We start from the raw sequence: 14178 nt of genomic DNA on the forward strand, positions 1-14178 counted from the left end.
TTTTTGCGAAAAAGATTCCTCTGTTAAAAAAATGAATCTTTAGCTATAAGAACCATTATTTTTAAGCATAGGTCAATGTTCTTATTCCAAATTACCTATTTTTTTATATTAAGACACATTGTTTTTATGCTTGTTTAAATTGCAATTTTGGGCATAAAAGATGCTACGGATCGTAAAGGTTTGCTCATTACTGTCTTTATTAGTTTTTTATAAGCATCTTTCAATAAAATATCAAGCTCGAACTTCAATGATTTTTTCTGAAGTTTATCATAAATTGAATCTTTCCCAAAGTAAAACAAAAATTTAATTAGTTAATATTATGTTTTGTGATATACCCTTGCTTTTTCATTTTGTACGTCAGTGCTTTTACTACAACTTAATGATTGTCATATCTCATTCAGATAGTCACTACTACGGGGGTGTCGGCAACCGTACGAGACCGTATGGGACCCCCTTCTCTAGCGCCGGACTAGGGAAAGGGTTTTAGGGTTTTCCGCTTCAATCATTTTCAATTTCATGTTCAATGTTCTGTAGATTAACCAGGTAGGTCCATAAAAGTCTTGTTCGATTATTCATTCAGAACCATACAGGGACTGATAACATCAACCATAGACATCATTAAATCTCCATGTGGTTCACTTTACAAGTCATTAGCTGGCAATTCCAAATCTTCATAGCTAATGGCACGGACTTCCTCAAAGTTTGGTTTGTCTACTTTCAAATATTGCCAATCATAAAGATTGTCGTCATACGTTAATAACTCGATGTAATATTTCGCTCCTTTCACCAAATAACGTGTGCATGAAAACTCACTAAATTAAAAGAAAGATTTAAAAACGAATACTTTAGAGGTTTGTCACATTTTGTTATGTTACGTAATTTCCACCATTAAAGAAGCAAACGTTCGATTGTGTAGGGAATTGTCCCTACAGATTCGAACATTTGCTTCTTTAATGGTGGAAATTACGTAACCTAACAAGACATGAAAAATCCTATTATTTGAAGGAAAAATTTGGATAAAGGGATCATTAAAAAGCACTTCATCCTGCTTCATCTTCATTGCTTTTGATAGCTCAGGCTAGAGACGTTATGTGTCTAACCAAAGCCAATTTTTAGTACTAAATCATCGAAAAATGTGTAAAGGCTAGGCTAGGCTAGGCTAGGCTCAGCCTTTATCTTACGCTAAATTATTCGTAATCATCTTAATTTCTTGAGTAATTTTCCAGGCTAGGTGCTTTTAATATGTTCTTAGTTTTGCCCGAATTTCATGCCTCTTTTATTTATTATGAAGTTTCCTTGAATTTGATCGGATGTTTTTTGTTATTTTACTGTATCTCTACGGGTATCTCGTAGTCGGAGGATTGAAATAAGTGGCGTGGCTGGAATGAGAATCCGGGTGGTGAATTCTGAAATAAATTTACTGGGTACGCTAGCTAGTTAACCGAAAATGCTTCTGTTGCAGTGATCAGAATTATACTCAAGACTAATGAGCAGACGAGAGTTAGCCTACGAGCCTACCCTAAAACACATCTTTATATTATATAAACTTGGACTATATTTTTATGGTGATCAGTTATATAAACCAAGAATTTCTGAGCTCACAAAACTTTATAACAAACTTACTCATTTAGGCCACTATTCCCAGTGGAGCCTGTACAATAATTTTTCGACGTTTCTGTCTCATCTTTGCCCATGTAAAGTTTTGCAAAATCGTTAGCCATCAAGTAGAATTTATATTCGCCTGTGCTTCTAGCTTGAAAAACGCTTTCCCACCGCATACCATGTTGATCCCATGTTTTTGTACGATGAAAGAAATTATCCATATAAGTGATCAAGGTTGGGCTATCTTGTTTGGCTCTGATAGCATTTTCAAAGTTATTGAAAGACAGTGTGCCCATCGATTGAAATATCGATACTTTGATGGGACCTTTATCTAAACGAAGATTTACAAGAAAATTTTGATGGAAAGACTTTTTTTTCAATAAGGTTGATTCTCTTTTCCAACGCAGGCTGATCAATAAATTAGGGTTAAAAATGGAATGAAACAATACCTTTCCATTAAAGTAATGTCTTAGAAAAATGGACTTATAAATTTCTTGGTTTGCCGTCACCCAACCCTAGATTTTGGAGGTGGGTTTGTCGCTCGGAAATTTTTTTTATTCTGGTCATTCATGGAATTTTTGTCTACATTTTTTAGCAATAAAAGTTTCTGGGTCGGCAAAGTTTAGAGAAGAGTCGGTCGGCTGACGGCAAACCAACATTTTTTTAAGTCCAGCCTAATTAGAGGAATTATATCTTACCAAAATCGAAGACAATTTGCGCCGCTCTTGCTGTGCACGAACTTGTGAGGACCATATACCATTCAGGAGCAATATTTCCTCCGTACGGCCCCACGCATTGGTGTACGCCCCACTCCAAGAACCCACCTAAAAAAAGGTCGGTTCTCATTAAATTAAATGTTAAATTGCATAAGAAGATATCGAAGATATTTCGTGGCTGTTCTTAGATACAATTCTTAGGTATTTAGCGTCGTATAGTAGCTTCCTAATAAAATTCGATTTTAGCAGGAGTTTGAGGCTTAGCTAGAAATAAACAAGAGCCGCCAAGTTGTGGATCGATCCGTATACTATAATTTAAGTATAACCATGAGCATTAGTAAGAAAGGGAATGAGAGAGAATAATTATGATTTCGTTACCAAGAGTAGTTAAGTTAGAGCGATGACCGAATGGGCAAGACGTCAGCGTCGCTCCTTCAAACGTTCCGTCTTGTTCATAGATAATTGAACCCGAACCGGATGGCCGTGGACCCCGTCAAAACAAACGAAAGACTATCTAAAAGCTGAAAGTGATAGATTACTAAGCTATCCACGTTAAATATTGATCCAGAAAAAGTTACGAACTAAGCTTCGCTTACGTGGATTTCTACGGAATTTCTTACGCTCGTCCAAATCCATAGCACTATAAGGACAATCCTGGATGTCGACAAGTTGGATGGGACCAGTAGTGTCAGATGAAGGGCAGAGTATCTTTCCACTGCAAACATGCGTAATGACACCTGAAAATTAACCGTGATCATAGTGAATTGTCCGACCAGTATCTTTGTGTGATAATTAACCCTTTCCGTAACGATGTCGGCTCATGTCGACAAGAGCATTTCCGATTTTTTTTGCCGGTGTCGGCATTTTCCGACATGAGCGACCACAAAGTTAAGATCACATTTAGCTTAATTTTCTGAAAAATCATTTCAATCTCATCACCCTCTGGTGACGCCACTGTACCTTCATTTTTCATGTGGCAAATATGTCGAACCTTAAAAAATATGCACGGCAGTTAAAAAATTATCAAATTATCGTGTAAATATTCAAACAAAAGCTATGAAAATGTCTTCAATGCCTCACCAACAGTCATTATTTCACATTGTTAACCGGTTACATTTTCGGGGTGGGCTACACGGCTTTTTGCGCAATGCAATTGGTTCTTTTCGCATGACGACGGGGCAAATTTTTTTTCCGTAGACGGGTGGAAATATCTTTAATGGTCGGAAATATCATAGCGTAATGGTCGGAAATATCATTTGATGGTCGGAAATATCTTTTGATGGTCGGAAATATCCAAAACTCTGAAAATTTGAAAATTTAATGGTCGGAAATATCATTTGTTGATGGTCGGAAATATCTTTTGATGGTCGGAAATATCCAAAACTGTAAAAATTTGAAAATTTAATGGTCGGAAATATCCTGCGCTTTTAAAAATGTTTCATTCAAAAAAATGTAAAAAAAGATGGTAGCAAAGGTGGTGTTGTGTGGCCAACTTGTTGTGTGTGCCAGACAAGCTTTTTAGTGAGAGAAAGTGATATTGACATTTTTATTCAAACACGACTCTTCGTTCTTTCTTGTCTTTTTTATATCCTTTCATCCCCTAGCCCCCACTGTAAGGGTCAATTTTTGGCCAAATTTTCTCTGCATGCACTGCTAGCTGAATGCACTGTAAGGGCTCGATTTTGGAAGCCAAATTTTCCGCCAAACGTATAGTCGTTTTCAGATCGAGTGCCCCCCTCCCCGGGGTAAGGTCTAGAATGGGAGGGTGCCCAGGTAGGGTTGGGATTAGCTTTAGGGTGATTTGAGAGCAGTGGGGGCTAGAGGAGGAAAGGATTTAAAAAAGACAAGAAAAATAAAGAAGAGTCGTGTTTGAATAAAAAGGTCAATACCACTTTCTCTTCCTCAAAAGCTGTCTACGTCTTGTGTAAAATACTGCATAAAGAACTAAGAAACAGAACAGTTCTCAAATAGTGTCCCAAAAACTTAAAATAAAAAACTACTCCTGTCTGGCACACACAACAAGTTGGCCACACCACACCACCTTTGCTACCATCTTTGTTTACATTTCTTTGCTGATGAAGCATTTTTAAAAGCGCGGTATATTTCCGACCATTAAATCTTCAAATTTTTAGAGTTTTGGATATTTCCGACCATCAAAAGATATTTCTGGCCATCAAATCATACTTCCGACCATTACGCTATGATATTTCCGACCATTAAAGATATTTTCGCCCGTCTACGGAAAAAAAATTTGCGACGACGGGGCTACACTGCCCTCACTAACCGGTCATTATTGTATTAATAATGATAAGCTTTTTGATGTTTTACTGCTTTAAATTTTCCCTCCTGGCGGTATGATCTGGTGGTCCTTTGGCGGGGGGGGGGGTGGTTTAGGAAGCTTTAGTGTTGTACTATTTGTTCGTAGATTAAAAAAAAAGTTCAAGCTATAAAGATTAGACTCACCTGCCCAGCTTCGATCGAAATCAAAGTAAGCTGATACACTTGTGCACTTTAAGCTTGATATTGGATGCAGTTCAATATTACTTGTAGTGAAATCACATTCGTTGGCTCCTATTGGTGCGTAACAGTACCCGTCTGGATGCTTCAGTCGAGTTATTGAACTTTTACCTAAAAATACTTATATACTTTAGGCGTACAAACTGTACAAACTTTCGCGAGCAGAAACTTTTGCGAGGTAAAAAAATCGCGAAATTTGCGACATTACTTTCGCGAATTTAAGGAAACAATGTTTTCCGTGAGCGTAAACTGTAGCGAATCGTTAGGTAAAAATGAAAATAAAGTAGTAAGACCTTCAAGGAAGATTTTGACCATATTTCAAAGAATGTGACTGTTTTGCCATTTTGTCTTTAGAAAAATGCCTATGCAGTCCTCCCATTATTATTTTGGTAATGTTTTTTACTACCTGGTATTGCGACAGTAGTAGTGTCCAACATCGGGTCCAACATACGTATCATCTTTGTTTTTATTAAGAGGAGAGAAAAGGTTTGTCGTGTTTTTCAGGGGGAAAACTAAATTGGGAAGTTTAGAAATGTTAGTAAATGTGTTCTGTGCTCTACCTGCATGCTACGGCCGTCTATTTCTGAAACCTCTTTCGAGATCAAAATACCTCCTTGAATTTGTCTCGTAAGCCAACCTACCTGTATCAAGGTGTCTCCATCCAGCTCGAGTCACATATTCATTTTGATCATCAATATCTTCATCCACAAGTTGACATTTGCTTTTCTCCAAGTCTGTTTCATCCTTATAGAAATTCACTGATTTACATTCTGTCTCTGTAACACAACGATCCACGCACGCCGCTTCTTCCTGCGTGTAGAACTCTTTATAGTGAGATGTAACATGGACTTTATCTGTATGTCTCAATATGAATTTGGCTAAACGAGTGTCTTCGAGCCTTAGAATGTTGTGAGCAGAGATTATATCGAGATAGAAAAAAAGTTGAAAGAGTAAGCCTATGTATCTCGTCATTTTTTTAACATTTTTCTCATTACCAAGATAATGTTTTCATGTATGACTTTTTTTCACCAAGAACTTGCCTAAAAGCTGTCTTACCCAAATCTTGAATAGAATGAAATGAAATTGAAAAAATGTCTGAAAAAATGTTTGTATGTATAGAGAGAAATTGCTGCCAGAACTCGTTCTTAGGGAGTCTATTCAAAAGTTGCATATGCCGGTATTTTGGCGAGAGAATTGAATACGTCCAATTTTTTGGGGCTGTCTCATTTGCTTCGCTACTATGTCGATTTAAAAGTTGATTTAAAAGGGATATGACAAAATTTCACAATATGACACCCGTTTTTTTTCCTTCATTAAATATTTGAAATATTTTCAATAGTCGCAATACCTCATCCTCTTGTTGTGAATTCAGTAGTAGAGGGATTTTCAGAAAAAACCATTCTCACAGCTGGATAGCCCTGAGTTAGTAGTATCCGAAAATGGTATGGTTTGTTAACTTTCGATGTTCCGATCTTGAGATATTTTATTTTTAAGGTGGGTAAATATTCTGACTCAGCAAAGAATATCGATAATTTTCAATATTTAAACCAAAATATCTTGAGATCATAAATTTAGTAAAACTTATTTGAAAAAATGTGATTTTAAGGTGGTAGTCTACCCAAAAATAAAAATTCATCGAAAAAATTGTCGAATTCTGGTTTTTGGGTGTTTTGAGATCCTTAGGTCTTTCTGAACATCTCCTGAAAATTTCAGAGCTATATCTTTATCATTCAGGCCGCAGTGAGCATTTTTATCCTGTTGGGTGCTTGAAAAATCGCCCTAGCAACAGAAAAAATCCCGTTGCTAAGGACTTATTTCTTCAATCTCGGCCGAAACATAGCAATGTGATACGCCAAAAGAAAGCTCTTTTTACGCCCTTTTCGAGCGTCAAAATATTATTTTCCGTGGCATTACGTAATCCTTGAAATTAAAGATGGTAGCTGCAGTAGTGTAGCACATCAAAACCAGCTGAAAAGCAAGCTGTAAGCATGATTCTGCAGATTTCTTGGCAAGTTTTAGATCAAAACTTAATCTCTTTGATTGAAATGATTTATTTAAATGAAGAATGGACTCTACAGAATCTATGAAGTTGCTCTACATTGGTTGTGTTGCTGGATTTCTGCGAAAAACATTTAAGTTGTCGGCATTTTGTTTTGAGCATAGACAGTGTGCTTTTGGTGGCTCACATATTGTTTTGTAGTGGATTTAAATGTAACTGAGATATTTCCAAGCACACCATGATGTAACAGAGATAGAAATGTGCATTATAATGAACTAGATCTAACTTCTGGAGACACACATTTCTCATCTGACACCAGCCATTGGGCAAAATTATTTTAAAGGGAACCAAAAAGTGCATCTGGGAGCTGAAAATTTTTTTTCAGTAAACATTTTCAAATTTATATGTATCATTTCTCATAGTATCTTAAACTCATTTGCAGTTGTTTTAGAGCTACAGCACTTCAGAAACTTGATTTTGCCATTTTTCAGGCTAAAAAGCCTTGAAATTAAAGCTTTTTAGCTTAAAAAACTGCCACAGCCATATCACAAAAATACAATGAATGCTGCAGTTTTAGTTATTCAAAATCCAACATAGGCCAACAATTGATCAAGAAAACTCATTTACAGCATGTTTGGCCTTCCCTGGATTGAACAGTTGAGGATTTTATTTTCCAAAAATCTTGGTTACGGAATGACGGAAAAATTAAAAATGCTGTAATATTTTAAGGAACCATTTTTAGAGTAAAATATTTGGCAAGTTTCCACCTCTTACTGAGTACTTTCAAACCAGGCATAAATTAATTGCCATTGGGGGAAGACTGGTTTTTAATTGAGAAATCATTTTTGGTTACGGAATGACAGAAAATTATCTTACTTTACTGAAATAAAAATTATGAAATTTTCACTTAACCATATCACCTCAAACGTTTTTTAAGCTGAAACAGTAACTTTGTATCAAAATCTAAGCATTTGATACATCTTGAAAACCTTTCCATTAACCCTATATAGGGTTCTGAAGTTGAACAAGATTTTTACAGCAGATTCTGTTTCATATCATGTGTACTGCATTCATGATCAATTTAAAAAATTGGTTGAGTGTTACCAAAAATCTTTTTGATTTTCTCAAAGTGTTATCATTGCTATGGCTAAAAATCATAACTTTGATAGCATAATCATCAGTCAGTGTCAATTTATTAACCACTTAAACAATGCAAATTTTTGGGTGACACTCTGTTTCATGGAAAAAATCGGCAGTTTTTAAGCTTTAAAATGCGATAACTTTAGTTTCGCTTGTGCTACAGACTTGTACGAGCTCTCATTTTTCAGCATTTTTTATTGTGCGTCCTCTGAAATCAAAATCATTCAATGACAATCTCCACTTTATGCACAATATCCTTTTGAAATCAAGGTGGTCTCTGGTTCCCTTTAAAATAATTTTTCCCCATTCATAACCGCCTAGGCGGTAACCGAAGCGAAGGCACCGCCTTCGATCAAGCCAGCTCATTGTCAATTCAAGTCTATGTGAATAAAAATATGCACTAGAAAAGTTTCCATGTCTATAGAGAGTCATGCTGGAATTTCAATGAACATTTTGTCACACTTATGTGGCTGTTTTCACCCAAATTTGATGTTATCGCAAGATTACCGCAAAGTTTGCTATATTTACGTAACTTTAGCGCAACATGTTTTTGTTGATTTTTGGATAATTTATCAATTTTTGTGAAATGTTTTACTTTAACTTATGAAACCTGACTGGTTTGATGAGTATTCAGTGAAGAAATTTTTTGAAAAGAGCTTTCCAGCTTAAAATGATAGCCATTTTTGTCTTTTTCTTTGATTTTCTCAAAAACGCGTTTCCGGGGGTTCGCAAACACCTTGTCAGAAATATCTTAGGATTGAGAGTAGCTACAGACTTGAAATTTTCAGGGAAGTTTCCTTAAATGATTGTGCATTGAATGAATGGATTAAAAAGTTTTAAAATTGGTTTCCTGATTTTTAATCTCAAAAAAGCGTTTTTTTCAGTTTCTTACCCCCTGGAAAAATATTTTAATTTTTTTTTTCACTCATTCCAGACTTTTTCTAAATATTAGTCATTTAAAAAAAAAACTAACTTCATAGGTCAAGCCGACTATTCAGAAAACCTGACACAAGCGAAATAAAGTATTTTACCCCCTGGCTGATTTTACCCCCGTCTTTGGTTATTTTTAGATTTTTTTTTTATTTTTAGAAATGTTAATAGTTGATATACATTTCCTGAAAATTTCATTACGAAATGTAAAGAAGTTCTTGAGTTATTGCAAAAAATGTGATTTTTTGACTTTTGAAATCTGGCGGTAGACTACCACCTTAACAATCTGAGCTTTATAGAACTTCTAAAACATTTTTAAGTTTTCCGGAGTTCCTAAAACTTTTTTGTTTTTTTTTACCTATAAGAATGTTCTTAAAATTTTTTATATTTTTAACATTGTGAAAATGTTTTAAATTCTACAAGGTCTTAAAATCTTTATAACATTTTTTTAAATTATTCAGCCTTGAAGCATGTTCTTTTATACTTTTTGTTGAAGGTCCGTTAAACTAACCCCTTTTCGTCCGTTCATTCGTTACCAGCTTTTATTGGGATTGGACCATAGGAATTTTCTGTATTTTGGCACAAAAAGATGTAAAATGGTAATGTCAATAATGTGACAGTTTCAATTTTTAGAAAAACTTTATGGGATAAATTTTTCTACTTTGTGAAAAAGTGCATCCCTAATTCTCAAAAACGACCATACGTGCGGCCCAAAATTAGGCTTTTGAAATCAGACCCTTACAGGGCAGAGAAAATTTAGCCAAATTTAAGTAAATTTGGAATTTGGGTGGAAAATTGACCCTTACTGTGCATTTTCTTGAAATTCTTTTACCATTTTTAGACAAAATATGATCAGATTTTCCAAATTTTACACCCTTATAGTGCACTTTTCTTGCTTATTTCGACTCTTACAGTGCAGTTTGGGAAGCTTGCAAAAGAGATCCTTAAGGACTGCATGTACGGTGTAGAGGTCGGTAGCCCCCCCTGGAATTTTCTTCCATAAAAGTAGGTTGTCATTATAGTCAAAAGATGGCTGAAGCAGATTTTTGAAAGAAAAAAAATTCTCTGCTCAAAAAATGAATCTTTATCTATAAAAGTCATTTTTTATAAGCATAGGTCAATGTTCCTAATCATTTTTATGTAAGCGAAATTGCAATTCTGAACAACTTTTTTTTAAATGGGTATGAGATTTGGGTCTATTAACATTGCTTTCAAGGTAGGAGAATGAGCTTGATCTTTATTTATAAGTACATTGCTAATTAATTATTCACAAGCTTTCTTGGTGATTGGCTCATTCTTATTTTCTAATTTTTTGCTCGATACCTAGCACTTGTCAAAACTTCAAGTCTATAGCATTTTCCAATCACTAGATACCTAGACAGGAGAACTGTCGTGTGTTTTTTTATAATTTGATGTACACAAGACGGGTTCGAGCTGTGAGTCCAATATTGGGACTCACATTTTTTACAGTAGGAAATTCGAATTTAGCGCTGTCCTCACTTACTAAAATAAAAACCAAATTTCGAAGGTTGCGCTTTCTCTAAGAAAGTGTGACCAGTAAAAGAATAACAAAATTTGATTGGCTATGTTTTCAACCGTTATTAGGATCTGAGAAATTCAAACTCTCAGCCCATACCATGCTATACATTTCGCCATCAGTTTATCAAAGAAGAAATCATAGCATGGATTCCCAGGCTACTAGATACCTGGGGCTGATATAGGCAAAAAGGGCAAATTTTGATCGGTCTGTAAAGCATACGATACCAGCAGATAGCAATAATATACATGTCACGTAGAGTTGCCTTACAAAATTTGAGCAAAAGAAATAGAAGTGAAAAAAAGTTTTAGGGGATGGTCCTACTTTGGCATTTTCAAAGAATGATGACGTATCAATAATGCCGAAATCTTCATTAAAGATGCCAATTTATATTTGGTGCACATTCATAAAATTTAAGTCAATAGGATAAATACATCAAAAGTTTTCTTTATGGGGGCCTCCTTGCACCCCACCCACCCTCCAAGATGTGTTCAATGTTCTTTAGATTGACCAGGCTGGTCCACAAAAGTAACCCTTATTAGTTTTAAGAATTCCTTGACACAATTTCAATCAGATCCCATTGCATTTTTACCATGCACCTTCTTCATTGAGAATGATGGCATCCCTGCTGCAATCTTCCCTACCATGGAAAAAGACAAATTTGTTGAGAAAACTGAAGGTATGTAGCATTTTTTGGGTATAATATAACTAGCCTTCAAAAGCTTTCATTTCAAGTTATTGGAAACTCAGAAGTGTTCCAACTGTTTCAAGTAATATTCCGCTACTCGCAGTAGCGGAGTGGGTGCTTCAGAGCTGGGGGGACAAAACTCATTTGACCTTTTTGGCGCCCCTATTTTTGTAGACGCCCGCCCCATTCGACCCTTCCCTTTAAGTACTTGATCAACGGATTTATTCATACTTTAAGGAAATTAATTTCTTACTGTCTTAAGCCTGTTCAGTTGTTGGAGTAGGAAATGCAGGTAATACAAATGAAGATTATTTTCTCAAGATCCTAAGAATAAATTTTCTTAAAAAAGGATCTACTTTTTACAAGGTAAAAACGTAACACTCTATCATAAGACATATAACATCCTCAAATAAAACCCTCCTTTATCGTTATATGTTCTAGGAAAACCTGTGATTTTTATTCGACGCTTTGTTGTTGGATATGCGTTTTAGTTTAGTTTTCCGTGAACTTAAACTTGATTAATGAATGATGATTAATTAACCTTAATGCAAAAATCTAAGAACTACGTAGAGAAAATATGCGAAGGCAGAGGACGCTTTAACTCGATTCTAAAAATGGAAAAGTGTTAACTTTATAAGCTAGGAAATGTGAATTCAGTATTGTTTTTTATAAACTCGACAGAGAAGCTGTACGTTGCCTCATAGCTATTACCCCGATTTTTTCAGAAATTTTGCTAGGTCGTTTCAGCCATTTCTAGCTATGTCTCTCGGCTTCATATTATCTCTAAATGAAAGGCGGCCAGAAATATAAGCAGTCATTGAAGGTCATTACACGTGAATTTGTAGAGAAGTTGAGCTCGGTAATAATATGATCCCGATTTGCTAGGGCGAAAGAGGTCAAAAAGGGTGTTTCTAAGTCACTCAGGCGGGGCGACATGGGTCGGGCGGTATTAGATAGGTTTTCGGATTATCAAAATAAAAGCCTCCAAATAGCCAAAGGTTCACGCGCAAAACATTAGGGAGGTAAAACTGCGGAGATAAATGTTAGTCTAAGTTTTAACTGCCGCACGCATAAAATTGATAAAGTTAATACGCAAGACATGGCATCCGAAGGAGACTATGTATCATAAAAGGAATAAGAAAGCCTGTTTCACAATTTTTCATATTTTTCAATTTCTCGGAACTATGTCCCTTGACCTACTTGACCTACCCTAAATACGCCTCTGCTAATAATCTACAAACAAAATAAGCGCCTTTGAAAGCTCTGGAAAACTTTTTCCGAGTAGGTCAATTATTTTATCAGTGCAAAGAGATTTTCTATCTCTTTGATCAGAGTGTCAATTTGTAATAAGATCTTTTTTTCTGTAGACATCAACATAAGTCCTTCTAACCTGACCTGAAGCATAATGGATCTCAATCTCGTTTTAATGCGCTTAAAGGAATGGCCTTCTGTTGTAAATGTTTCTTCAGTATACATAGCAGATGAAACATCGTCTATGTTAGCGTTAGGATTAGGAATGTCATAGTTCTCCTCAACGTCAATCATTTCGGAAGCACTTTGCTCCTCCGTCTAATGGAGAAACCGCAATTTCAGAATCCACATAAGTTGAGCACTGTGGATCTTCCAAAGGTGGTAGCAAAAAGGCGCCAAACACTCAACTGTTTGTTTTTGTGAGCATTTATTTACTTTTATTAACCCACTGTCACTGGTATTATTCAAACGACGTACTGAGAAAAGGAGTAATTGGCTCACCTGATGGATTTTACTTTCCCATTCATAATAAACTGTTTATCAATTTTCAAACTTTTAAGCGCCACTATGAGCGTACTTCCTTATACGTACGAGAGAAGAGCAAAGTATATTATTTGTAATGATTCGTTCGCGCCCCATCCTTTTTGGCGCCCCCTTAAAAAATTTCTCGCTGGGGGGGGGGGGCATTGCCCCCTTGCCCCCCCCCCCTGCCACGCCACGCCGCTACTGGCTACTCGGGTCCCCTCTAAAACCACGAGTTCCTCCTAGGGTGCCTTTTTCTGAAATGTATTGGAAAAAAGGAGAACTCAAGAAAACTTTAGAGTTTCAGTACCATTCAAAATCGAGTCCCACTCCGTACAGTATACACTTTTCAAACCTCCGTACCACATTTTTGCCAGTTGCAAGGGTAATATGAAATTGATTATATCCTCCTTTATGTTTTTTCAAGGTGGTAAGAAAATTGAAAAGTGGTGAATCCCAGAAACCAGCTTCAGAAGTACAACAGCAAGACTCACCTTCGGTAACCACAAGCAGCGATGCAGTTGGAAATGAAGTAAGTTTAGTAAGGAACTCTATAATATTAAAAGAAGCAATTGTAACCAATTAATTTTATATTTTGCACCCTTAGGCAAAATAAAGAAATGTCTTGTTTCCGGAAATCGGCCGGGTGAACTTTTTAAGAGAGTCACCCGGCCGCAAAAGAAAATATTAAGACTGTAAGAAAAATCTAAAAATCTAAAAATGATATATTTATGCGGCCGGCCGGGTGAGTTTTTTTTCGTCACCAACATTTCCGGAATAAAGTTTTATTTTGGCCTTACAACACCCCAGTAATTGGACTCTAAATTTTAAGATTCCATCAAGTAGAGTACGATTGACATCAAACTCTTTCTGAGCCGTAACGAATCTGACTGAGTTTTAAACTTCAAGTTGCTATATCTCTTCAGATCTCTTCACTGTTTTACTAAGACCATTTCTGTCCGTTCCTGCTTTGAAAAATAGTTGTTTCTAACCAATTTTTGGGGATAAGGTTTTTTGTATGTCTTTGTGCTTTCGAGCTAAATACACACGGCTGCGTCCCACGAAATATGTTGAGGATCTTGACACTTAAAAAGTATAAGATTAACTTTGCTTTTTCTTTAATATCAATTTATCACCTGATCTTTGTAGGAGCCAACAAACTCAACTTCTGCAAGCGAAGAAGAACTCACAAAGAAAGAAAAAGCAGACCTCTTGATCTTAAAAGCAAAAGCTAAAAAAGCTCAGAAAGAAAAACAAGTATATCTTATTTCTTCAC

At 35.9% G+C, this 14178-nt stretch overlaps 1 protein-coding gene across 1 annotated transcript; it reads right to left on the bottom strand.

The window, feature by feature from the left end:
• Window positions 1-640: 640 nt before the first annotated feature.
• Window positions 641-5876, bottom strand: LOC136808648 (uncharacterized). Its single transcript, XM_067065197.1, has 6 exons — window positions 5477-5876; window positions 4782-4946; window positions 2915-3055; window positions 2301-2426; window positions 1624-1933; window positions 641-812 (listed from the first exon to the last, which is right to left on the bottom strand). Exons 1-6 carry the CDS (start codon window positions 5805-5807, stop codon window positions 641-643), a joined length of 1245 nt encoding a protein of 414 aa, XP_066921298.1. The 5' UTR covers window positions 5808-5876.
• Window positions 5877-14178: the final 8302 nt, after the last annotated feature.

This window comes from Clytia hemisphaerica, unplaced genomic scaffold, assembly GCF_902728285.1.
Source record: "Clytia hemisphaerica strain Z4C2 unplaced genomic scaffold, Clytia hemisphaerica genome assembly, whole genome shotgun sequence".
Lineage (NCBI taxonomy): Eukaryota > Metazoa > Cnidaria > Hydrozoa > Leptothecata > Clytiidae > Clytia > Clytia hemisphaerica.

What these genes read in the sequence shown, in the direction of transcription:
- LOC136808648 (XM_067065197.1), bottom strand. Translation starts at nt 5,807, where the DNA reads ATGACGAGATACATAGGCTTACTCTTTCAACTTTTTTTCTATCTCGAT. An exon ending in ATGGAGACACCTTGATACAG is followed by an intron (nt 4,947 to 5,476) that starts GTAGGTTGGCTT and finishes AAGTATTTTTAG; the next exon opens with GTAAAAGTTCAATAACTCGA. An exon ending in GCAAATTGTCTTCGATTTTG is followed by an intron (nt 1,934 to 2,300) that starts GTAAGATATAAT and finishes ATCTTCGTTTAG; the next exon opens with ATAAAGGTCCCATCAAAGTA.